We start from the raw sequence: 23,542 nt of genomic DNA, 5'->3' as shown, positions 1-23,542 counted from the left end.
GTGGGGGAGGTGGGGGGAGGTGGCGGTGTTGGTGGTGGTGATGGTGGCGGGTGGCGGCGGTGGTGTTGGCGGTGGTGGTTGTGGTGTTGGCGGGTGGCGGTGGTGGCGGTGGTGGTGGTGTTGTTTGGCGGTGGGGTGTTGTTGGCGGTGGTGGCGGTGGTGGCGGCAGTGGCGGTGCTGGTGTTGGGCGGTGGTGGTTGTGGTGTTGGCGGTGGTGTTGGTGGGTTGTGGTGTTGCCGTTGGTGGCGGTGATTGCCAGCAACCTGACAAGTGGCGGTGGCGTGGTGTGGGCGGCTGGGAAGCTGCGCTCAATATTCACGCTGCTCGTTGAGTGTGAGGAGGACGACCATGTGAGACCACGAGTGGGGCGGCACGGGGGGACAAGGATATGTGTCTGTGTGTGTGTAGGTCGACTCAGCCTCAAATGTGTAAACATCGCTGCTAGGGCGACAAAGGGCGTGATGTTGGCCACCGACCCCCTCGTGTGCCGTGCCGGCCTTTACAGGTGCTACTCGCTCACAGCACTTGCTCCTACAGTCTGTTAAGGCTACACGGGGGATTTTTGTCTGTGAGGCAGTCGCCCTCCAACAACAACGGAGGGCGGAGGAGCGACGCTCACAACAACGAGCGGAGCGCCGGGTGGCTAAAGCACAGCAAGTTGGCACAGTAGGGGGCACAGGTGGTGCATCAGCCAGTCATCTCGGTCATCTCAGTTGACCCGTGGCACCTGGGTTTGCCCCTTGACCTCCTGCCAGTGGGCGTTTGACACTTCACGTGGCCTCAAGGTGCACATGGTCTGGCGAATGGCGGTTGTTTGTGCATCTCCTCACCTCCCCGTGCCCCTACAGGTGCTTGCGTCTGCATGCGAGATGTTGCAAGTCCTCAGCTCCAGCCATGCTGGTGCATTGGCATTTAGCAACAATGGAAGCCTCGCGGCCTTAGCCAGCCTGCTGGGACGCACTCACAACCCTCAAGCCCTGGAGAAGATCACCAGTAGCAACCCACCCACACTCACCACCCACACTCACCACCACCCACACTCACCACCCACACTCACCACCCACACTCACCACCACCCACACTCACCATCCACACTCACCACCACCCACACTCACTACCCACACTCACCACCACCCACACTCACCACCCACACTCACCACCCACACTCACCACCCACACTCACCATCCACACCACCCACACTCACCACCCACACTCACCACCCACGCTCACCCCACGCTCACCACCCACGCTCACCACCCACGCTCACCACCCACGCTCACCACCCACGCTCACCACCCACGCTCACCACCCACGCTCACCAGCCACGCTCACCACCCACGCTCACCAGCCACGCTCACCAGCCACGCTCACCACCCACGCTCACCAGCCACGCTCACCACCCACGCTCACCACCCCACCACCCACGCTCACCAGCCACGCTCACCACCCACGCTCACCAGCCACGCTCACCACCCACGCTCACCACCCACACTCACCACCCACGCTCACCAGCCACGCTCACCACCCACGCTCACCACCCACCCTCGCCACCCACACTCACCACCCACGCTCACCACCCACGCTCACCACCCACGCTCACCACCCACACTCGCCACCCACCCTCGCCACCCACACTCACCACCCACGCTCACCACCCACCCTCGCCACCCACACTCACCACCCACACTCACCACCCACACTCACCACCACCCACACTCACCACCCACGCTCACCACCCACGCTCACCACCCACGCTCACCACCCACGCTCACCATCCACGTTCACCACCCACCCTCGCCACCCACACTCACCACCCACACTCACCACCCACGCTCACCACCCACGCTCACCATCCACACTCACCACCCACACTCACCACCCACACTCACCACCCACACTCACCACCCACACTCACCACCCACGCTCACCACCCACCCTCGCCACCCCTACCCCAGGCACGCTGTGGAACCTGTCGTGCCACGAGTCTCTGAGGGCTGCGCTGGTGGAGCTTTGCCTCCCGGCGCTGGTGGAGCACGTGCTGGTGCCAGAGAGCGGCTGGAGGAGCAACTTTGGAGACTCGCCCGCCTCAACCTCCCCCACCCGGCTCGTCCGCCTCGCCTTCCGCGGCGTTCTGCAACGCCTTGACGTGCCTACGGTAAGGGGCGGTGATTTCGTGGTGGACGCGACGGGGAACGCCGCGGTTGACGCGACGTCACGCGGTGGACGCGACGGGGAACGTCGGGGGTTCACGTCACGGCGGTGACATTGCAGGGAGTTGAGCTCGGCAGATCCGGACGGACGGCTGAGCACGTGGAAGGGCGAGGGGCTGGTGGACTGCGTGCTGCGCTTCGTCCGCTCGGCACTGAGAGGACGCAACATCGAGACCAAGGTGACCCCCACAGCGCGATGGGTAGCGGTGGTGTAGCGGTTAGCGCTACGCTGCTCTATGAACCCGGCGGCGGGTCCAAGTGTGTCGAGTCCAACTCGGTCGCAGACGTTGTCTTGGGAGCAACACTCTTCAGCGACACAACACAAGCTACACTTGGGTGTTGACCGCGTGACTAGAGGCTTCTTCAACCCGATGCGGATCTTCATCGCCAGCAACACGAAGAACCCCGAGCCCCTCACTCTTTGGTCTGCATCAGCAGCAGGCCACGCTTTCCCGCCCGTTGACAGACACTTGCGTGGCGTCCGAAACGTCGTGATTTAATTTAGTTTTAATTTTATTTTATTTTTCACCTACGTGACTTTACCGAAAACACCAAAGAGTATGAATCATCGCAGTCGCGAAAACTTCAGATCTACAACCCCTCGCCCCGCCCACCTTCTAGATCTCTCCGGCTCTTTCCCGAAGGCTCCCGAGGGCTCTTGTAGACCATGTGACCGCCCAGCGGCCCCCCGTCCACTGGTGGCCCCCTCCAATATCATCCGGTGACGTGTCGGCAGGTCAACCGGCGCATCGTGCCCCAACGTAACCCTGGCTGGCTGACGCTCCCTCTCGCTCCCTCGCCGGGAGCCCGCACCGCACGCCGTACGTGGTGCCTCCACGCTGACCAGCGCTCACCCAGGCCCCGCTAGGGCTGGCGGTACTACGCCCAGTGAGCGGGCTGCACGTAATGCCAACACATCATCCGCCGTGGCTTCGTAAGCCCGGCACCACACAGTGACAATCGCAGTCACTACACAAGCAAGAACATCTGCTGGACTACATAGTGACGGATCAGCGGATGCGGGCCCATGTCCTTGACACCAGGATCTACCGTGGAGCTGATCTGCCCTCTGACCATCGACTTGTCATCTGCAAGATGCGCCTGCCATTCTTCCACTCCGGTGGTGGGTGTACACCCAGGACCCCATTCCAACCTAAGGTGGCCTGGTCTCAGCTGATGAAAGTTGCAAGCGAGAATTTCATCATCGCTTGCGGCTGGGGTTGGCATTGTCCCCCACTCCTCATGTCGAGGGTAAATGGGCGAGGTTTAGGACTGTGGCTCATGCAGCTGCAATGGCTGCTTTGGGTACACGGTCCAGACCTCCCCAGAGACCCTGGCTGACAGAGGAGGTGTTTAGGCTGGCTGAAAAAAGGCGACAGGCCCACTCTCATCGGCTTCAGTATCCCACATCAGAGAATGAGGCGGTTTACCGCAGCCTTCGCTCGGAGGTTCGGAGAGCCGTGAGGCGCTGCAAGGATGGTTGGTGGCGTCAGGTTCCTGAAGAGATGAAGTCTGCCTCAATGGCCCGCGATCACAAATCGCTGTTTAATTCCATCAAAAAAGTGACCTGCAGCACCACACCTATTACCATCATTAAGGGAAAGAACGGTGATCCAATCTCCGACCCCTAGGAACAGGTTTGCAGATTTGCTGAGCATTTCTGTGAGGTCCTGGGAGAGGGGAACTCCCCCAGCCTGCAAAACATTGTGGGACAAAGAGAGGATAGCCCTGCTGAGGCTGCGGTGCCTCATTGTTTGAAGAGGAAGTCACCCCCTGTAAGTGGCTGGCTGAGCTGCCATCTAAGGAAGTACTCAAAGCGATCCAGAGCCTGAGACCAGGAAAGGCACCGGGCAGAGATGATCTCTCAAGAGAAATGCTGAGGGAGGGTGGCGTTTGTGCACAGACTGCCCTATATGACATCATAACAACAGTCTGGACTACTGGACGGTTCCGCAGGATTGGAAGGATGCCCTGGTAGTCCCCCTCTTGAAGAAGGGCGACCCTGCACAGACTAACAACTACAGGGGCATCTCACTCCTCAGTGTGCCGGGAAAGGTCCTGGCAAGGATTATTCAACATCGCCTTGCTAGACACGCTGAGGAGAGGCTTGCGGAGCCCCAATGCAGTTTCAGGAAAGGACGGTCCTGCACAGATGCCATATTTTCTGTCCGTCTGCTACAGCAGAGGTGTAGGAAATTCCAACAAGACCTACATCTCTGCTTTATTGACCTGGTCAAGGCCTATGATATCATCAGTAGGCCTGGGCTCTGGGTTGTTCTTCGTGCTTTCGGAGTCCCTGACCCTTTGCTCACGATCATTAAGGACCTTCATGATGGTGAGCGGGCCCGGGTAAAACTACGTGGCCGGGGTGTGGACAGGGATGTCCTCTGGCTCCCGCATTATTTAACATCTATTTCGGCCGCGTAGTTTGTGAAGCCTTCAATAGCTGTACTGGTGATGATGATGGTGATGATGGTGATGATGATGGTGATATGCGTGTGTGTATATCTGCGTGTGTGTGTATACCTGCGTGTGTGTGTGCATGTATGTATGCGTGCGTGTGTGTATGTATGTGCGTGTGTCTGCGTGTGTGTGTGCGTGTATGTATGCGTGCGTGTGTGTGTATGTATCTGCGTGTGTGTATGTGTGTGTGTATGTATGTGCATGTGTGTGTGTGCGTGTGTATGTATGTATGCGTGTGTGTGTATGTATGTGTGCGTGTGTGTATGTGTGTGTGTGTATGTACATGTGTGGGTATGTGTGTGTGTATGTGTGTATGTATGTATATATGTGTGTGTGTATGTGTGTGTGTGTATGTTCGTGTATGTGCGTGCGTGTATGTGCGTGTGCGTGTGTATGTATGTGTGTGTATGTATGTGCGTGCGTGTATGTGCGTGTGTGTGTCTGCCTGGAGAGCGGTAGTGTAGCGGTTAGCGCGCTGCGCTATGAATCCGGCGACCCGGGTTCGATTCCTGCTCACGGCCAACACCAGTGACGATTATCTGAACCGGTCCCGGGCCTCCCCTAGGTCGACTCAGCCTCAAATGAGTACCTGGTGCGGTGTGTAAACATCACCACTGGGGAGACAAAGGCGGTCGGACGTGGTGCCACCCCCTCTTGCGCAACTAACAACACTCGCCCCTACGACCCGTCACGGCTACGCAGGGGAGCTTTGGTTGCGTCTGCCTCCGTATCCGCAGGCGGTGGAGGATGCAGTCTGTGTCCTGCACCAGCTGAGCGTCCACATGCTGCACAACGTGCCGCACTGCGGAGACTCAAGGCTGGGGGGGGGCAGCTGGGGGGGAGCTGCCAGCCACAGCTCCACCCTGAAGACAGGTGGACACTGTGACCCCCTCACTCCCCCCCTCACTCCCTCCCCCCTCACTCGCTCCCTCTCACTCCCTCCCCTCACTCCCTCCCCCCTCACTCCATCCCCCTCACTCCACCCCCTCACTCCATCCCCCTCACTCCATCCCCTCACTCCATCCCCCTCACTCCATCCCCCTCACTCCACCCCCCTCACTCCCTCCCCTCACTCCCATCCCCCTCACTCCATCCCCCTCACTCCCCCCCTCATTCCTCCCCCCCTCACTACCCCTCCCTCCCCCCCTTCCCTGTGTGTATAGTGTAGTGTACAGTGTAGTGTATGGTATAGTGTATAGTGTAGTGTATAGTGTAGTGTATGTATAGTGTAGTGTATAGTGTAGTGTACAGTGTAGTGTATAGTGTAGTGTGTGATAGTGTAGTGTATAGTGCAGTGTGTGATAGTGTAGTGTATAGTGTAGTGTAGTGTATAATGTAGTGTATAGTGCAGTGTGTGATAGTGTAGTGTACGATGTGCGTGTGTATGTGTAGACACCGTGTGTGTGTGTAGACACACCGTGTGTGTGTGTAGACACACCGTGTGTGTGTGTAGACACACCGTGTGTGTGGACACACCGTGTGTGTGGACACACCGTGTGTGTGGACACACCGTGTGTGTAGACACACCGTGTGTGTGTGTAGACACACCGTGTGTGTGTGTAGACACACCGTGTGTGTGTAGACACACCGTGTGTGTGTGTAGACACACCGTGTGTGTGTGTAGACACACCGTGTGTGTGTGTAGACACACCGTGTGTGTGTGTAGACACACCGTGTGTGTGTGTAGACACACCGTGTGTGTGTGTAGACACACCGTGTGTGTGTGTAGACACACCGTGTGTGTGTGTAGACACACCGTGTGTGTGTGTAGACACACCGTGTGTGTGTGTAGACACACCGTGTGTGTGTGTAGACACACCGTGTGTGTGTGTAGACACGTGTGTGTGTGTAGACACACGTGTGTGTGTAGACACACCGTGTGTGTGTGTAGACACACCGTGTGTGTGTAGACACCGTGTGTGTGTAGACACCCGTGTGTGTGTAGACACCCGTGTGTGTGTGTAGACACCCGTGTGTGTGTGTAGACACCGTGTGTGTGTGTAGACACCGTGTGTGTGTAGACACACCGTGTGTGTGTAGACACACCGTGTGTGTGTAGACACCCGTGTGTGTGTGTAGACACACCGTGTGTGTGTGTAGACACCCGTGTGTGTGTGTGTAGACACCGTGTGTGTGTGTGTAGACACACCGTGTGTGTGTAGACACACCGTGTGTGTGTAGACACCGTGTGTGTGTAGACACACCGTGTGTGTAGACACACCGTGTGTGTGTGTCTACACACACCGTGTGTGTAGACAGACACCGTGTGTGTGTGTACACCGTGTGTGTGTGTAGACACACCGTGTGTGTGTGTAGACACCGTGTGTGTGTAGACACACCGTGTGTGTGTAGACACACCGTGTGTGTGTAGACACACCGTGTGTGGTAGACACACCGTGTGGGTGTGTAGACACACCGTGTGTGTGTGTAGACACACCGTGTGTGTGTAGACCACCGTGTGTGTGTAGACACACCGTGTGTGGTGTGTAGACACCCGTGTGTGTGTAGACACACCGTTGTGTGTAGACACACCGTGTGTGTGTGTAGACACACCGTGTGTGTGTAGACACACCGTGTGTGTGTGTAACACACCGTGTGTGTGTGTAGACACACCGGGTGTGTGTGTAGACACACCCGTGTGGTGTGTAGACACACCGTGTGTGTGTGTAGACACACCGTGTGTGTGTAGACACACCGTGTGTGTGTAGACACACCGTGTGGTGTGTAGACACACCGTGTGTGTGTGTGTAGACACACCGTTGTGTGGTGTGTAGACACCGTGTGTGTGTAGACACACCGTGTGTGTGTGTGAGACACACCGTGTGTGTGGTGTGTAGACACACCGTGTTGTGTGTGTAGACACACCGTGTGTTGTGTGTAGACACACCGTGTGTGTGTGTAGACCACCGTGTGTGTGGTGTAGACACACCGTGTGTGTGTGTGTAGACACACCGTGGTGTGGTGTGTAGACACACCGTGTGTGTGTGTAGACACCCGTGTGTGTGTGTAGACACACCGTGTGTGTGTGTAGACACACCGTGTGTGTGTGTAGACACCCGTGTGTGTGTGTAGACACCCGTGTGTGTGTGTAGACACACCGTGTGTGTGTGTAGACACACCGTGTGTGTGTGTGTAGACACCCGTGTGTGTGTGTGTAGACACCGTGTGTGTGTGTAGACACACCGTGTGTGTGTAGACACACCGTGTGTGTGTGTGTGTAGACACACCGTGTTCCTGTCCGCCTTGCTCCGCGCCGTAACGAGGCCTACGCCTGCAGGCTGGGAGCTGCTGTACCAGGCCGACACAGTCAGCTGCTACGTGTCGCTGCTGCAGCAGTCGCACAACGTGCTCGTGCTGCAAGCGGCAACACGCTCCATCTACACGCTGGCCAGCGGAGACACCCAGGTGACGCTCCCTAGCAACGCTCCCTAGCAACGCTCCCCAGCACCGCTCCCTAGCAACGCTCCCTAGCAACGCTCGCTAGCAACGCTCCCTAGCAACGCTCTATAGCAACGCTTCCTAGCAACGCTCCCTAGCAACGCTCCCTAGCAACGCCCACTGTTTGACTGTCTGCGTGGTGATGGTGTTGCGTTGCCGTGCGCCGTCGTGAGCAGTGGTCGGCGTTGTCCCGCACGGCCGTGGCTCACAACGGGGGGCTGCCCTGCCTCCTGGAGCAGCTGCGGAGCGGGAGGAGCAGGAGGAGCGGCGACGACGAGCGCCGTCTGCTGGCGTACACCTCGGTGCACGCGCTGCGGGTCCTCGCTCGCAATGACCCCAACAACCAGCGCCTCATCGGTGAGATGCGGGGGGGTAGGAGGGAGGGAGGTGGTGATGGTGGTGGTGGTGGTGATGGTGGTGGTGATGGTGGTGGTGGTGATAGTGGTGGTGGTGATGGTGGTGATGGTGGTGATGGTGGTGGTGGTGATGGTGGTGGTGATGGTGGTGGTGGTGATGGGGTGATGGTGGGGATGGTGATAGTGGTGATGGTGGTGGTGATAGTGGTGATGGTGGTGGTGATAGTGGTGATAGTGGTGATAGTGGTGATAAAGTGATGAAGGTGGCGATGGAGGTGGCGATGGAGGTGGCGATGAAGTGGCGATGAGTGGCGATGGAAGTGGCGATGGAGGTGGCGATGGAGGTGGCGATGGACGGTGGAGAGGAGGTGCGATGGAGGTGGCGATGGAGTGGTGATGGAGGTGGCGATGAAGTGGCGATGAAGTGGCGATGGAGGTGGCGATGAAGTCGTGATGGAGGTGGCGATGAAGTGGCGATGAAGTGCGATGGAGTGGCGATGGAGGTGGCGATGGAGGTGGCGATGGAGGTGGCGATGGAGGTGGCGATGGAGGTGTGGAGAGTGGCGATGAGTGGCGATGAAGTCTAGTGCGATGGAGGGGCGATGAAGTCGTGATGGAGGTGGCGATGAAGTGGCGAAGTGAAGTGGCGATGGGTGGAGGAGTGGCGATGAGTGGCTGGAGGTGGCGATGGAGGTGGCGATGGAGTGGCGATGGAGGTGGCGATGAAGTGGCGATGAGTGGCGATGGAGGTGGCGATGAAGTCGTGGAGGTGGCGATGGAGGTGGCGATGAAGTGGCGATGGAGGTGGCGATGAAGTGGCGATAAGTGGCGATGAGTGGCGATGAAGTGGCGATGGAGGTGGCGATGAAGTGGCGATGAAGTGGCGATGAAGTGGCGATGGAGGTGGCGATGAAGTGGCGATGGAGGTGGCGATGGAGGTGGCGATGGAGGTGGCGATGAAGTGGCGATGAGGTGGCGATGGAGGTGGCGATGAAGTGGCGATGGAGGTGGCGATGGAGGTGGCGATGGAGGTGGCGATGGAGGTGGCGATGGAGGTGGCGATGAAGTGGCGATGGAGGTGGCGATGAAGTGGCGATGGAGGTGGCGATGGAGGTGGCGATGGAGGTGGCGATGAAGTCGCGATGAAGTGGCGATGGAGGTGGCGATGAAGTGGTGATGGAGGTGGCGATGGAGGTGGCGATGAAGTGGCGATGGAGGTGGCGATGAAGTGGCGATGGAGGTGGCGATGGAGGTGGCGATGGAGGTGGCGATGAAGGTGGCGATGGAGGTGGCGATGAAGTGGCGATGGAGGTGGCGATGGAGGTGGCGATGGAGGTGGCGATGAAGTGGCGATGGAGGTGGCGATGAGGTGGCGATGGAGGTGGCGATGGAGGTGGCGATGAAGTGGCGATGGAGGTGGCGATGAAGTGGCGATGGAGTGGCGATGGAGGTGGCGATGAAGTGGCGATGGAGGTGGCGATGGAGGTGGCGATGGAGGTGGCGATGGAGGTGGCGATGAAGTGGCGATGGAGGTGGCGATGGAAGTGGCGATGGAGGTGGCGATGAAGTGGCGATGGAGGTGGCGATGGAGGTGGCGATGGAGGTGGCGATGAAGTGGCGATGGAGGTGGCGATGGAGGTGGCGATGAAGTGGCGATGGAGGTGGCGATGGAGGTGGCGATGAAGTGGCGATGGAGGTGGCGATGGAGGTGGCGATGAAGTGGCGATGAAGTGGCGATGGAGGTGGCGATGGAGTGGCGATGAGTGCGATGAGGTGGCGATGAAGTGGCGATGAAGTGGCGATGGAGGTGGCGATGGAGGTGGCGATGGAGTGGCGATGGAGGTGGCGATGAGGTGGCGATGAAGTGGCGATGGAGGTGGCGATGAAGTGGCGATGGAGGTGGCGATGGAGGTGGCGATGGAGGTGGCGATGAAGTGGCGATGAAGTGGCGATGGAGGTGGCGATGAAGTGGCGATGGAGGTGGCGATGGAGGTGGCGATGAAGTGGCGATGGAGGTGGCGATGAAGTGGCGATGGAGGTGGCGATGGAGGTGGCGATGGAGGTGGCGATGAAGGTGGCGATGGAGGTGGCGATGAGGCGATGGAGGTGGCGATGGAGGTGGCGATGGAGGTGGCGATGGAGGTGGCGATGAAGTGGCGATGGAGGTGGCGATGAAGTGGCGATGAAGTGGCGATGGAGGTGGCGATGAAGTGGCGATGGAGTGGCGATGAAGTGGCGATGGAGGTGGCGATGAGGTGGCGATGAAGTGGCGATGGAGGTGGCGATGGAGTGGCGATGGAGGTGGCGATGAAGTGGCGATGGAGGTGGCGATGGAGGTGGCGATGGAGGTGGCGATGGTGGCGATGGAGGTGGCGATGAAGTGGCGATGGAGGTGGCGATGGAGGTGGCGATGAAGTGGCGATGAAGTGGCGATGAAGTGGCGATGGAGGTGGCGATGGAGGTGGCGATGAAGTGGCGATGGAGTGGCGATGGAGGTGGCGATGAAGTGGCGATGAAGTGGCGATGGAGGTGGCGATGGATGGTGGCGATGGAGGTGGCGATGAGTGGCGATGGAGGTGGCGATGGAGGTGGCGATGAAGTGGCGATGGAGGTGGCGATGGAGGTGGCGATGAAGTGGCGATGAAGTGGCGATGGAGGTGGCGATGGAGGTGGCGATGAAGTGGCGATGGAGGTGGCGATGGAGGTGGCGATGAAGTGGCGATGAAGTGGCGATGGAGGTGGCGATGAAGTGGCGATGGAGGTGGCGATGAAGTGGCGATGGAGGTGGCGATGGAGGTGGCGATGAAGTGGCGATGAGTGGCGATGGAGGTGGCGATGAGGTGGCGATGGAGGTGGCGATGAGTGGCGATGGAGGTGGCGATGAGTGGCGATGGAGGTGGCGATGAAGTGGCGATGGAGGTGGCGATGAGAAGTGGCGATGGAGGTGGCGATGAAGTGGCGATGGAGGTGGCGATGAGGTGGCGATGGAGGTGGCGATGAGTGGCGATGAGTGGCGATGGAGGTGGCGATGGAGGTGGCGATGAAGTGGCGATGGAGGTGGCGATGGAGGTGGCGATGAAGTGGCGATGAGTGGCGATGAAGTGGCGATGGAGGTGGCGATGGAGGTGGCGATGAAGTGGCGATGGAGGTGGCGATGAAGTGGCGATGAAGATGGCCTGGAGTGGCGATGAAGGTGGGCGATGGAGGTGGCGATGAAGTGGCGATGAAGTGGGAGTGGAGGTGGCGATGGAGGTGGTCGAGGAGGTTGCGATGAGTGGCGATGGAGGGTGGCGATTGAGGTGGCGATGGAGTGGTGGCGATGAAGTGGCGATGGAGGTGGCGATGAAGTGGCGATGAAGTGGCGATGGAGTGGGCCGATGGAGGTGGCGATGGAGTGGTGGCGATGAAGTGGCGATGGAGGGTGGCGATGAAGTGGCGATGAAGTGGCGATGAAGTGGCGATGGAGGTGGCGATGGAGGTGGCGATGAAGTGGCGATGAAGTGGCAGGAGGTGGCGATTGAGGTGGCGATGGAAGGTGGCGATTGAAGTGGCGATGGAGGTGGCGAATGAAGTGGCGCTTGGAGGTGGCGATTGGAGGTGGTGATGGAGGTGGCGATGGAGGTGGCGATGAAGTGGCGATGGAGGGTGGCGATGGACGGTGGCGATGGAGGTGGCGATGGAGGTGGCGATGAAGTGGCGATGGAGGTGGCGATGGAGGTGGCGATGGAGGGTGGCGATTGAAGTGGTGATGGAGGTGGCGATGGAGGTGGCGATGGAGGTGGCGATGAAGTGGTGATGGAGGTGGCGATGGATGGGTGGCGATGGAGGTGGCGATGAAGTGGCGATGAAGTGGCGATGGAGGTGGCGATGAAGTGGCGATGGAAGGTGGCGATGGAGGTGCGATGGAGGTGGCGATGAAGTGGCGATGGAGGGTGGCGATGGAGGTGGCGATGAAGTGGCGATGAAGTGGCGATGGAGTGGCGATGGAGGTGGCGATGGAGGTGGCGATGAAGTGGCGATTGAAGGTGGCGATGGAGGAGGCGATGGAGGTGGCGATGAAGTGGCGATGAAGTGGCGATGGAGGGTGGCGATGGATGGTGGCGATGGAGTGGCGATGAAGTGGCGATGGATGGGTGGCGTGATGGAGTGTGGTGGCGATGAAGTGGCGATGGAGGTGGCGATGAAGTGGCGATGGTAGGTGGCGATGGAGGTGGCGATGGAGGTGGCGATGGAGGTGGCGATGAAGTGGCGATGGAGGTGGCGATGGGGTGGCGATGGAGGTGGCGATGAAGTGGCGATGAAGTGGCGATGGAGGTGGCTATGGAGGTGGCGATGAAGTGGCGATGGAGGTGGCGATGAAGTGGCGATGGAGGTGGCGATGGAGGTGGCGATGGAGGTGGCGATGGAGGTGGCGATGAAGTGGCGATGGAGGTGGCGATGGAGGTGGCGATGGAGGTGGCGATGAAGTGGCGATGGAGGTGGCGATGGAGGTGGCGATGAAGTGGCGATGAAGTGGCGATGGAGGTGGCGATGAAGTGGCGATGAAGTGGCGATGGAGGTGGCTATGGAGGTGGCGATGAAGTGGCGATGGAGGTGGCGATGAAGTGGCGATGGAGGTGGCGATGGAGGTGGCGATGGAGGTGGCGATGGAGGTGGCGATGAAGTGGCGATGAAGTGGCGATGGAGGTGGCGATGGAGGTGGCGATGGAGGTGGCGTAAGTGGCGATGGAGGTGGCGATGGAGGTGGTGATGAAGTGGCGATGGAGGAGTGGCGATGGAGGTGGCGATGGAGGTGGCGATGGAGGTGGCGATGGAGGTGGCGATGGAGGTGGCGATGGAGGTGGCGATGGAGGGTGGCGATGGAGGTGGCGATGGAGGTGGCGATGAAGTGGCGATGAAGTGGCGATGGAGGTGGCGATGGAGGTGGCGATGAAGTGGCGATGGAGGTGGCGATGGAGGTGGCGATGAAGTGGCGATGGAGGTGGCGATGCAGGTGGCGATGGAGGTGGCGATGCAGGTGGCGATGGAGGTGGCGATGAAGTGGCGATGGAGGTGGCGATGGAGGGGGCGATGAAGTGGCGATGGAGGTGGCGATGGAGGTGGCGATGGAGGTGGCGATGAAGTGGCGATGGAGGTGGCGATGGAGGGTGGCGATGAAGTGGCGATGAAGTGGCGATGGAGGTGGCGATGGAGGTGGCGATGAAGTGGCGATGAAGTGGCGATGGAGGTGGCGATGGAGGTGGCGATGGAGGTGGCGATGAAGTGGCCATGAAGTGGCGATGGAGGTGGCAATGGAGGTGGCGATGAAGTGGCGATGAAGTGGCGATGGAGGTGGCGATGGAGGTGGCGATGAAGTGGCGATGAAGTGGCGATGAAGGTGGCGATGGAGTGGCGATGGAGGTGGCGATGGAGGTGGCGATGGGAGTGGCGATGGAGTCCGCTCACCACCGTCTCTGCGCGCTCCCCAGGGCTGCACAATGGCGTGAGGATCCTCACCGCGATGCTGCCTGACGCTGCCGAGGCAGGCGGCGGTGGCGGCGGTGGCGATGGTGGCGATGGTGGCGAGGCCTCGTGGCTGGGCGAGGAGGGGCTGTCGGCAGTGCTCTGGGCGCTGACGGCGCTGGTCTCTGGCAGCGTCGCCAACGCTCAGCGGCTGCATCGCGGCGGTGGCATCAGGCGCATCGTGGCCATCCGCACCAGCCGGTGAGCGGGGCGGGGGTGGGGGAACGATCCACGGTCAACCACGCACACTCACCACCCACGCTCACCAGCCACACTCACCAGCCACACTCACCACGCACACTCACCACGCTCACCACCCACCCTCACTATCCACACACTCCAAGCTCACCACTCACGCTCACCACCCACACTCACCACCAACCCTCACCACCCACACTCACCACCCACCCTCACTATCCACACTCACCACCCACCCTCACTATCCACACTCACCACACACACTCACCAGGCACACTCACCACCCACACTCACCACGCTCGCCACTCTCACCACCCACACTCACCACGCACACTCACCACGCACACAAAGATCTTTGTCTTTGTGTCTGTGTGTATCTGTGTGTGTCTAGGTCGACTCAGCCTCCCACCCCCTCGTGTGCCGTTCCGGCCTTCACAGGTGCTCGCTAACAGCACTCGCCCCTAAAGTCTGTTACAGGCTACACGGGGGATCTTTGTCTTTGTGCGTGTGTTGGTGCTGTGTCAGGACGGCGTGCAGCCAGGACCTCTTTGCAGCGAGGGCTTTGCTCACCGTTCTCTGGGCTCACCACGACCTCCGCGCCAGCTACAAGAAGTGTGGCGGCTGGGACAAGGAGCACTTCTTGTCACCGAGATGCCACGAGCAGCAGCAGCGGCGCCGGCAGCAGCAGCAGCACGTGCACTCGCTGTGGCACCAGTGGCAGCTGTGCCAGCAGTGGCAGCTGTGGCAGCAGTGGCGCCAGTCGCAGCTGTAGTAGCAGAAGCAGCAGTAGCAGAAGCAGTAGTAGTAGTAGGGGTAGTGGCGGTAGTAGCAGTCCGCTCGGCGGACGCTGGCGTTCTCCTCTTGAATCTTGACTTGAAGCTTTCGTGCCTTGCAGGGATTTATGGGTCTGTCGGTCAGGTGGCGTGGGTAGGTTCAAGAAAATAACAAAAAACTACGACGTTTCGATGGCAACACAAGCGGTCGTCATCAGTGTTGCGATGGAAACGTCGCGTGTTTTTGTTATTTGCTTTGAACCTACACACGTGATGTTACCGACAGACCCCAAAGAATATGCTCTTCTTAACTTCGCTTGTTGATGTTGATGAAGATGTCGATGGTGCTGTTGTTGATTTTGTCGTTGATGTTTATGATGTTGTTATTGATTTTGATGATGTTGTTGAGGATGTTGATTTTGTTGTTAAAGATGTTGATGTCGTTCGACCGGTGGCTATGGGAACAATTACCCTAGGGGAGGCTAATTGACCCAACCCAGCCAAGGTGCGGGTCTGGACTCTGGCTTCCTCGGAACTCGCCCTCACAAGGACGTAGAGCCGGGAGTCCCAGAGTCCCACCACTGGCCCTCACAGCGTCCCGGCCCTTACAAGGACAAGCGGGACGAGGGGGTCCAGGGTCCTAAGCTGGCTGGCTGGCGGGTCTTGACCTGCGACTGGCCCTGATCGGCCAGGGAGCTGCCCTTTTATGCCTCGTGCCCAACGAGGGTTGGGGTTGTGTGCGCCCCCAGGTATCCCACAGAGCACACACAGCCCCCCTGTTGGTGGCACCAAGGGGCTTAAGCATCTGGGGTGCCTGGGATCCTAGCGCCTGGCGCCAAGGGGCTTCTCTGCCTAGGGTCCCAGAGCCCCCAGCAGCCCCTCCCCTCTTGGGCTGGCACAGTAGCCCCTCTCATGGCACTGCACCTGTAGTATAAATGGGCTGTTCTATGGCGACAGTGGGTGTACTATACACAAAGGCTCACTAGAGGGCACATTCCAGATGTGACGGAGCACGTGGCCCAGAAGGGGATGGCCACGTGATGTGGACCCAGAGTGTGACTGACGGGGGGGAGGGGGGGGGTGCGGAGTCCCCCCGTGGTTCTTCAACCGCGGGAAAGAAGTCGTCCACTTCCATCTTCGCTTTTCAGCCTCCGTACGCGTCGCCTGTTCCCGTCCCACCGTAGCGAAGGGGTTCCGCTCAAGCGGCGAGGTGGTTAGGGCCGGCGGCCACCACCTTACGTGGTTAGCCCGCGATGAGCGCAGTCGCTCGCAATGTGCTTGGTTCACCTGGGAACGTTGAATAGTGTTGGTTGTGTGAGAGATTAAAACTTGCTGCCTCCCAGTCTTGGCGTGCCCCTGATGAGAACCGACTGCATGTGCGTTGACTGTGTGGTAATGGGATGTTGTGGGCGGATGTTTTTTTTATCTGTACAAGGGAGATCGTTTAAACGCAGTTTTTGTGTACATCTGGTGCATAATGGTTGAATGATAGCTTTCAAACACTACGCAAAATTCATGCAGAACTGCTGTGATCCGCTGTGACACGGGGGAACACCAATATAGCTGCTGATCTTATTATCTGTGGGGCCATCTGCGAATCTTTACCTTCCAGCTAAAAGGAGCAAAATGACAGATAACCTCGCCAATAAGAGGATGAGAATACCGCGTGACTCTTCTTATCCGCGAGATATCTAAACGTGATTTCCCAATTTTATTTTATACTTTTCAGAAAAACAATATATACAACACCGTGTCACCTGATGTTCAGATTTGGCCACAGCTGTTCACAAACCGCATAGCCAACATCTTAAATGCCGTTTGTTTTGTCAATATAAATGGGAGCCGGCTGTTATGGTATAATAACGACGTGCGCCCGCTAAACTCAGGCCCTCCGATCCACCGATGGAGTGAGGAAATTTAACGAAAAAATGAAAACAGAAACTCACGCAAATTAAGAAGTTAGCTAAAGAAACAAAAAATGTGGGTTTCTTTAAATCAAAATCTCCCCCGATTCGTGCATTTATACGTTGGCCCAATGCGAAAGCCACGATGCCACAAAAAACGCAGTTTTAAGGAGATTGGACTCTCAATCAGAGGTCGCAACCGGGTACCCGATACCCGTACCCTACCCGATACCCGGCTACCCGTACCCGGCCGGGTACGGGTACCGTTTGCGACCCTGGTGCGGCCGGGTACGGGTACGGGTAGACCGTGAGTCACTGGTGAGTCACCGTTTGTCACCCATTTACCAACGTCTTGTCTCTTCTCACAATTCAAGTTCCTAGAATCAACCCACCCGCGCCTGCAACATGGCTTCATCCCAGAGGTCGCAATCGGGTACCCGTACCCTACCCGATACCCGGCCGGGTACAGGTATCGGGTAAGGAATCAAACCCCGTTTGCACCTCTGCTCTCAGTACTCTGGGTTACAAACCCAGCAGAGCTGAATCCCCCGAGCTACGAGGCTGAGTGCCGACGTGCCCCCCACACCGTCGCGTGCGCCGCGTGAGCGGGGTGCCCGCGCTCCGCCGCTCGGATCTTCACAAAGAGCACAGAGGGTCGCCGCGAGGGTGACACTCGCTCGCGCTAAACCCAAGCCGTGCGGCCGGTGCCGCCGCCGGCGCTCTGCCCGGGGGGCTCCTGGCGGGGCCTCGGCGTCGCCCTCAGCTCCGTCTGAAGTTCCCGCAACTCGTCACGGAGCTGACGCAATTCCCGCGGCGACATCATCGCTGCTGCTGCTGCGGGAACTGCCGTGGGGGGGTCCGGCTCGCCGGGATCTGCCACCCTAGAAACGAGTCGAATTTCAAGAGGAGTGTTTTCATTAACAACAATAAATATACACTCTCCATGATAGAGGATTTGTATGGGTTATATTGCGTGTATAATGTATAGTGCAATGTATAGTGTAGTGTGTAGTGTAGTAGTGTATAGTGTATAGTGTGTCGTGTATAGTGTGTCGTGTATAGTGTAGTGTATAGTGTGTAGTGTATAGTGTGTCGTGTATAGTGTGTCGTGTATAGTGTAGTGTAGTGTATAGTGTGTAGTGTATAGTGTAGTGTATAGTGTAGTAGTGTATAGTGTATAATGTAGTAGTGTGTAGTGTATAGTGTAGTGTATAGTGTAGTAGTGTATAGTGTAGTAGTGTATAGTGTGTAGTGTATAGTGGATAATGCGATCTAAACCCAAAAACCTTGATTATGAATAATAATAGTCAACGTCGTAATGTATGAGGAGCGGTGTGAGCGCTCCTCGCGAAACTCACCCGGTGCCGTTCCCGTCAGAGGAGGCCCCCGCCAGCGAGTGGTAACCCGGGGGCGCCAGCGACACTCGGCGACTGCCCTGGGCCACTGCCACCTTCACCCTGGAAGCCTCCAGCGTCGCGTGGGCCGCCTGTTTGCCCTCCGCGGATCTACATCACACACACACACGTCTATATACATTGCTGTGAACACATCACACTACACTATACACTACACTATAAACTATACACAACATCTATATACATAGTTGGCAACACATACACTACATGATACACTATAAACTATACACAACATCTATATACATAGCGGTTGGGAAGCTGACGGAACCACTCTCATAGCTGTAAACAAATACACTACACTATACACTACACACTACACTATCACATACCTGGCAACACTATACACGACACTGCTACACACCTGGCAACACTATACAACAACAACCGCCATTTGCCACTAAGTGGCGGTGACATCACCACGATGCTTGTGCCAGGCCATGTGCACCTTGAGATCACGAGAAGTGTCGAACGCCCGCTGGCAGGAGGTCACGGGGCAGACCCAGCAGGTGCCACGGGTCGACTGACTGAGATGACCGAGATGACTGGCTGATGCACCACCTGTGCCCCCTACTGTGCCAACTTGCTGTGCTTTAGCCACCCGGCGCTCCGCTCGTTGTTATGAGCGTCGCTCCTCCGCCCTCCGTTGTTGTTGGAGGGCGACTACCTCCAACTGCCCAGTAGCGTCCTTCACGAGCCTCCTCCACTGAGGCCGATCTTGACACCGCTGGTACCAGTCATCGGCAAGTCCTCCTGTACCACATCACTCCATCTCTTCTCTAGCCCATGTCGCGCCCATTTAGTCCCCTCGATCCGGCTGAACAAAAGCTGTTTCGGCATGCAGTGGCTGGGCATGCGGGCTATATGACCAAGCCAATGCAGCCTTACCTGCCGGAGGAGCTCACCGATGGGACTTTGCCCAAGGATTTGTGAGCTCCTCACACAATCCAGCCTGGTTAAACCCAGGATGGATCCTAGGCAGGCCAGCCTAAATGTTTCTAACTGGCAAAGATGCTCCATTAGGGGGGTCCACGTTTCGCAAGCGTAGAGAAGGGAGGGAATGACCGTGGCCGAGAAGAACTGAAGCTTCGTGCGGAGCGACAGACCAGGTAGCTTCCACACAGCGTTAAGGAAACCGATGAAAAGATATTGCCGCTCGACTGATTCGGAGTGAGACCTCTGCTGATAAACTGGAGCCGGTCATAAGCACACTGCCCAGGTATGGGAAGCTCTCCACTCTCCACAACTGCCCCATCACCGATTGGGAGTTGTGGGGGTGGAGTGTCTGATGGTACAAAATACCCAGGCAGGTGCTTAGTTTTGGTGGGGCTGATGGTAAGGACCCACCTCTTAGATGCACACTCCAGTCTCAGCAGCAGCATCTCTAACTCCTCCTCTGAATGAGCAGCTATTACCAAATGATCAGCATATATAACGTGGTTGACCAATAGGGAGCCATCCCTTGATCGCACCCGGGCATCGATCAGCCTCCCATTATATCTGTACGAGATGGAAATTCCCCGGTACAGCTGCTGAAGACTTCACGAACCACGTGGTCAAAATTGATGTTAAATAATGTGGGGGCCAGAGGACATCCATGTGGCAACCCAAGGTGTACAGGGAATGGCTCTGACTCCCGGCCATGTAGTTTTACCTGGGCCCGCTCACCATTATGAAGGTCCTTAATGATCGTGAGCAGAGGGTCAGGGACTCCGAAAGCATGAAGAAGAACCCAGAGCACAGGCCTACTGATGGTATCATAGGCCTTGACCAGTTCAATAAAGCAGAGATGTAGGTCTTGTTAGAATTCCCTACTCCTCTGCTGTAGCAGACGGACAGAAAATATGGCATCTGTGCAGGACCGCCCTTTCCTGAAACCGCATTGGGGCTCCGCAAGCCTCTCCTCAGCGTGCCTGGCAAGGCGATGTTGAATAATCCTTGCCAGGACCTTTCCAGGCACACTGAGGAGTGAGATGCCCCTGTAGTTGTTACAATCTGTGCGGTCCCCCTTCTTAAAGAGGGGGACCACCAGGGCATCCTTCCAATCCTGCGGAACCCGTCCAGTGGTCCAGACTGTTGTTGTTATGATGTCATATAAGGCAGTCTGTGCACAAACGCCACCCTCCCTCAGCATTTCGGTTGGGAGATCATCTCTGCCCGGTGCCTTTTCTGGTCTCAGACTCCGGATCACCTTCAGTACTTCCTCAACAGCTGGCACCTCAGCCAGCCACTCACAGGGGGTGACTTCTTCCAATATTTGAGGCACCGCAGCCTCAGCAGGGTCATCCCCACTTTGTGTCATGATGTTTTCCTGGCTGAGGGATTTTCCCTCCCCCAGGACCTTACATAAATGCTCAGCAAATCTGCAAACCTGTTCCTGGGGGTCGGAGATTGGATCACCGTTTTTTCCCCTTATGGTAATCAGTGTGGCGCTGCAGGTTAATTTTTTGTTGGAGTTAAATAGTGATTTGTGATCGCGGGCCACTGAGGCAGACTCCATCTCCTCAGCAACCCGTGACCACCACCCATCCTTGCAGCGCCTTATGGCTCTCCGAACCTCCGAGCGAAGGCTGTGGTAAGCCTCCTCATTCTCTGATGTGGGATGCTGTAGCCGATGAGAGTGGGCCTGTCGATTTTTCTCAACTATCCTGAACACCTCCTCTGTCAGCCAGGGTCTCTGGGGAGGTCTTGACCGCGTACCCAAAGCAGCCATTGCAGCTGCATGAGTCACAGTCCTAAATTTTGCCCATTTACCCTCGACATCAGAAAGAGTGGGGGACGATGCCAACTTTCATCAGCTAACTGAGACCAGGCCACTTTAGGTTGGAATGGGGTCCTGGGTGTGCACCCAACCACCAGAGTGGAAGAATGGCAGGCGCATCTTACAGATGACTAGTCGATAGTCAGAGGACAGATCAGCTCCACGGTAGGTCCTGGTGTCAAGGACATGGGCTCGCATCCGCTGGTCCGTCACTATGTAGTCCAGCGGATGTTCTTGCTTGGGCCCGGCATGCATCCATGATGTTGTGTGGATGCGCCGATGCCGGAAGAGCGTGTTGGTAATTACAAGCCCATGGGCTGCACAAAAATCTAGCAGCCTCCTACCAGTGTTATTGAGCTGATCTGACCCATGCCCTCCAATCACTCCAGACCAGGTGCCAGTATCATGACCAACTCGGGCATTCAAGTCACCCAACAAGATGACTCTATCCCGAGTGGCCACTTTAGCCAGCACCTGTGACAGGAGGTCATAGAAGGCATCTGGCTCAGCGGCTTTGCCTGCATCCCTCCACGGATGTTCGTCGTCGGTGGGGGCATAGGTAACCACGACCACCACGGTTGATGGGAAAGCGAGCCCAATGTAGCCTAGGGCTTACAGCTTCCCACTCTTCACCGTCCCGCTCCCACGCCCCTTTCATTCTTTTGTTCAGAAGAAGAGCCACACCCTGTTGTTTGGCAGTCTCCCGCCCCGAATAGAGGACTGTCCACCCCTCATGGTGGCAGGAGCCAGAACCGGTCCACCGGACCTCCTGAATGCCACAGAGATCCAGGCGGGTACCGGTCCAGCTCCCGACAGAGGAGTGGCAGCCTCTCCTCCGCAGTGAGCGTTCGAACATTCTACGTAGCCACACGAAGTGGTTTTTCGTTGTTTCTGGAGGAACCCCGAGGGTAAAGATTCAATCTCCTGGCTCCGCCAATTGGGGTTTGGCCAGGAGACGTCATAGACGCCTGTCCCCCCGGGGCCTCCGGCACAAGCTTATTAGTTACATATTTAATTTGTGGTGCGCCCCCCCCTCCCTCCGCGTAGCCGACCGTGGCCAACCGCTTAGCTGGCGAGGCCCCCCACCTGCTCTGCAGCCAGCGCCTCCCGCTCAGCGAGTCGTGGAGGGCTCCCAGCCCCAAGTAGCAAATCTCGGTCAGTTCCAGCAGGAGGCTGAGACAGGCGACCGTGTACATGACCAAAAGGAAGATGGTCTTCTCCGTGGGGCGCGACACGAAGCAGTCGACACGATGTGGGCAGGGGTCGCGGACGCACTGAAAGCGTGGGGCCACCTCAAAGCCGTAGAGCAGGTATTGCCCCAGCAGGAAGCCAATCTCAGCCAGCGTGCGGGCGAGTAGCTGGAGGGTGTAGGCTACCATCAGGCCGTCAGTCTTGATCCTCCACCGCTCGTTGCCTTGCCGTCGCTTCTCCTTGCCGTCTTCTTCATCCTCCTCTACCTCCTTTTCCACCTCCTCTTCCACCTCCTCCTCATTCTCCGTGCATTCAACCATGCGGTCGGAGCCGCCGGTTCGCTTGGTTCGTTCGTCTCGCTCGTACTCGATCCTACCACGACAGAGAGCGGCGTCAAGGGGACCAAATCGACGGTGCAACCAAATACAAAACATTTTTAAAACAATTTCAAACTGTGAGAAGCCATTCAAATTTCCACCGTAGCCCCCCCCCCCCCCCCCCCCCCCCCCACTGTGAAAACTCCTTCCGGGGACCTGCGGACCTGGTGATGCGATGTACAGCGAATCCGAGGTACAGGATGGTGGGCGTGGCAACGACGATGATCTGGAACACCCAAAAGCGGACATGGGAGAGCGCAGCCGGGCTGCGCCGTGTTGCACGTGAACTGGCCCTGCTCATCGTAGTAGATCGACTCTCCGGCGACCGTCGTGAGAACGATGCGGAAGATGAGGAAGGTGGTGATCCACAGCTTGCTCAGGAATGTGGAGTGTCGGTGAACCTCATCCAGCAGCTGCGTCAGGTAGCCCCAGCTCATCGTGATCGCCGGTCAGAAGCAGCGACGCCGCTGCGGGGAAACATTCACCCGAGTTTGTACGGGCACTACTGTACTTATACACATTCAACTTCAGGACTTTTAGAGATAATTAAAAGACCTGTCCCATTTGTCCAGTTGCCCGTTTGGAACAAGTCGTAAGTTCAACCTCCACGCACAATAGATGACAGTGGTGGCATCTACATCTATAGAACGTGAAGAACCAGTGGCATCTACATCTATAGAACGTGAAGAACCAGTGGCATCTACATCTACAGAACGTGAAGAACCAGTGGCATCTACATCTATAGAACGTGAAGAAACCAGTGGCATCTACAATCTACAGAACGTGAAGAACCAGTGGCATCTACATCTATAGAACGTGAAGACCCAGTGGCATCTACATCTATAGAACGTGAAGAACCAGTGGCATCTACATCTATAGAACGTGAAGAACCAGTGGCATCTACATCTACAGAACGTGAAGAACCAGTGGCATCTACATCTACAGAACGTGAAGAA

At 57.5% G+C, this 23,542-nt stretch overlaps 1 protein-coding gene and 1 pseudogene across 1 annotated transcript; one reads left to right on the top strand and one right to left on the bottom strand.

The window, feature by feature from the left end:
- Positions 1 to 259: 259 nt before the first annotated feature.
- Positions 260 to 16,267, top strand: LOC133362640 (catenin delta-1-like; the record flags this gene model as incomplete). The annotated part of the gene is made up of 9 exons (XM_061581558.1): positions 260 to 350; positions 849 to 993; positions 1,957 to 2,156; positions 2,273 to 2,390; positions 5,412 to 5,547; positions 7,896 to 8,079; positions 8,289 to 8,469; positions 13,937 to 14,171; positions 14,694 to 16,267. Coding segments are annotated over 9 exons (1,537 nt in total), but the record flags the coding sequence as incomplete, so codon positions are not given.
- A 1,201-nt stretch (positions 16,268 to 17,468) lies between these two features.
- Positions 17,469 to 23,023, bottom strand: LOC133362639 (gap junction gamma-1 protein-like; annotated as a pseudogene).
- Positions 23,024 to 23,542: the final 519 nt, after the last annotated feature.

Source organism: Lethenteron reissneri, unplaced genomic scaffold (assembly GCF_015708825.2).
Source record: "Lethenteron reissneri isolate LAM-NWPU_2019-01 unplaced genomic scaffold, ASM1570882v1 scaffold_1560, whole genome shotgun sequence".
Lineage (NCBI taxonomy): Eukaryota > Metazoa > Chordata > Hyperoartia > Petromyzontiformes > Petromyzontidae > Lethenteron > Lethenteron reissneri.
This window is presented reverse-complemented; position numbering and strand designations above follow the sequence as displayed.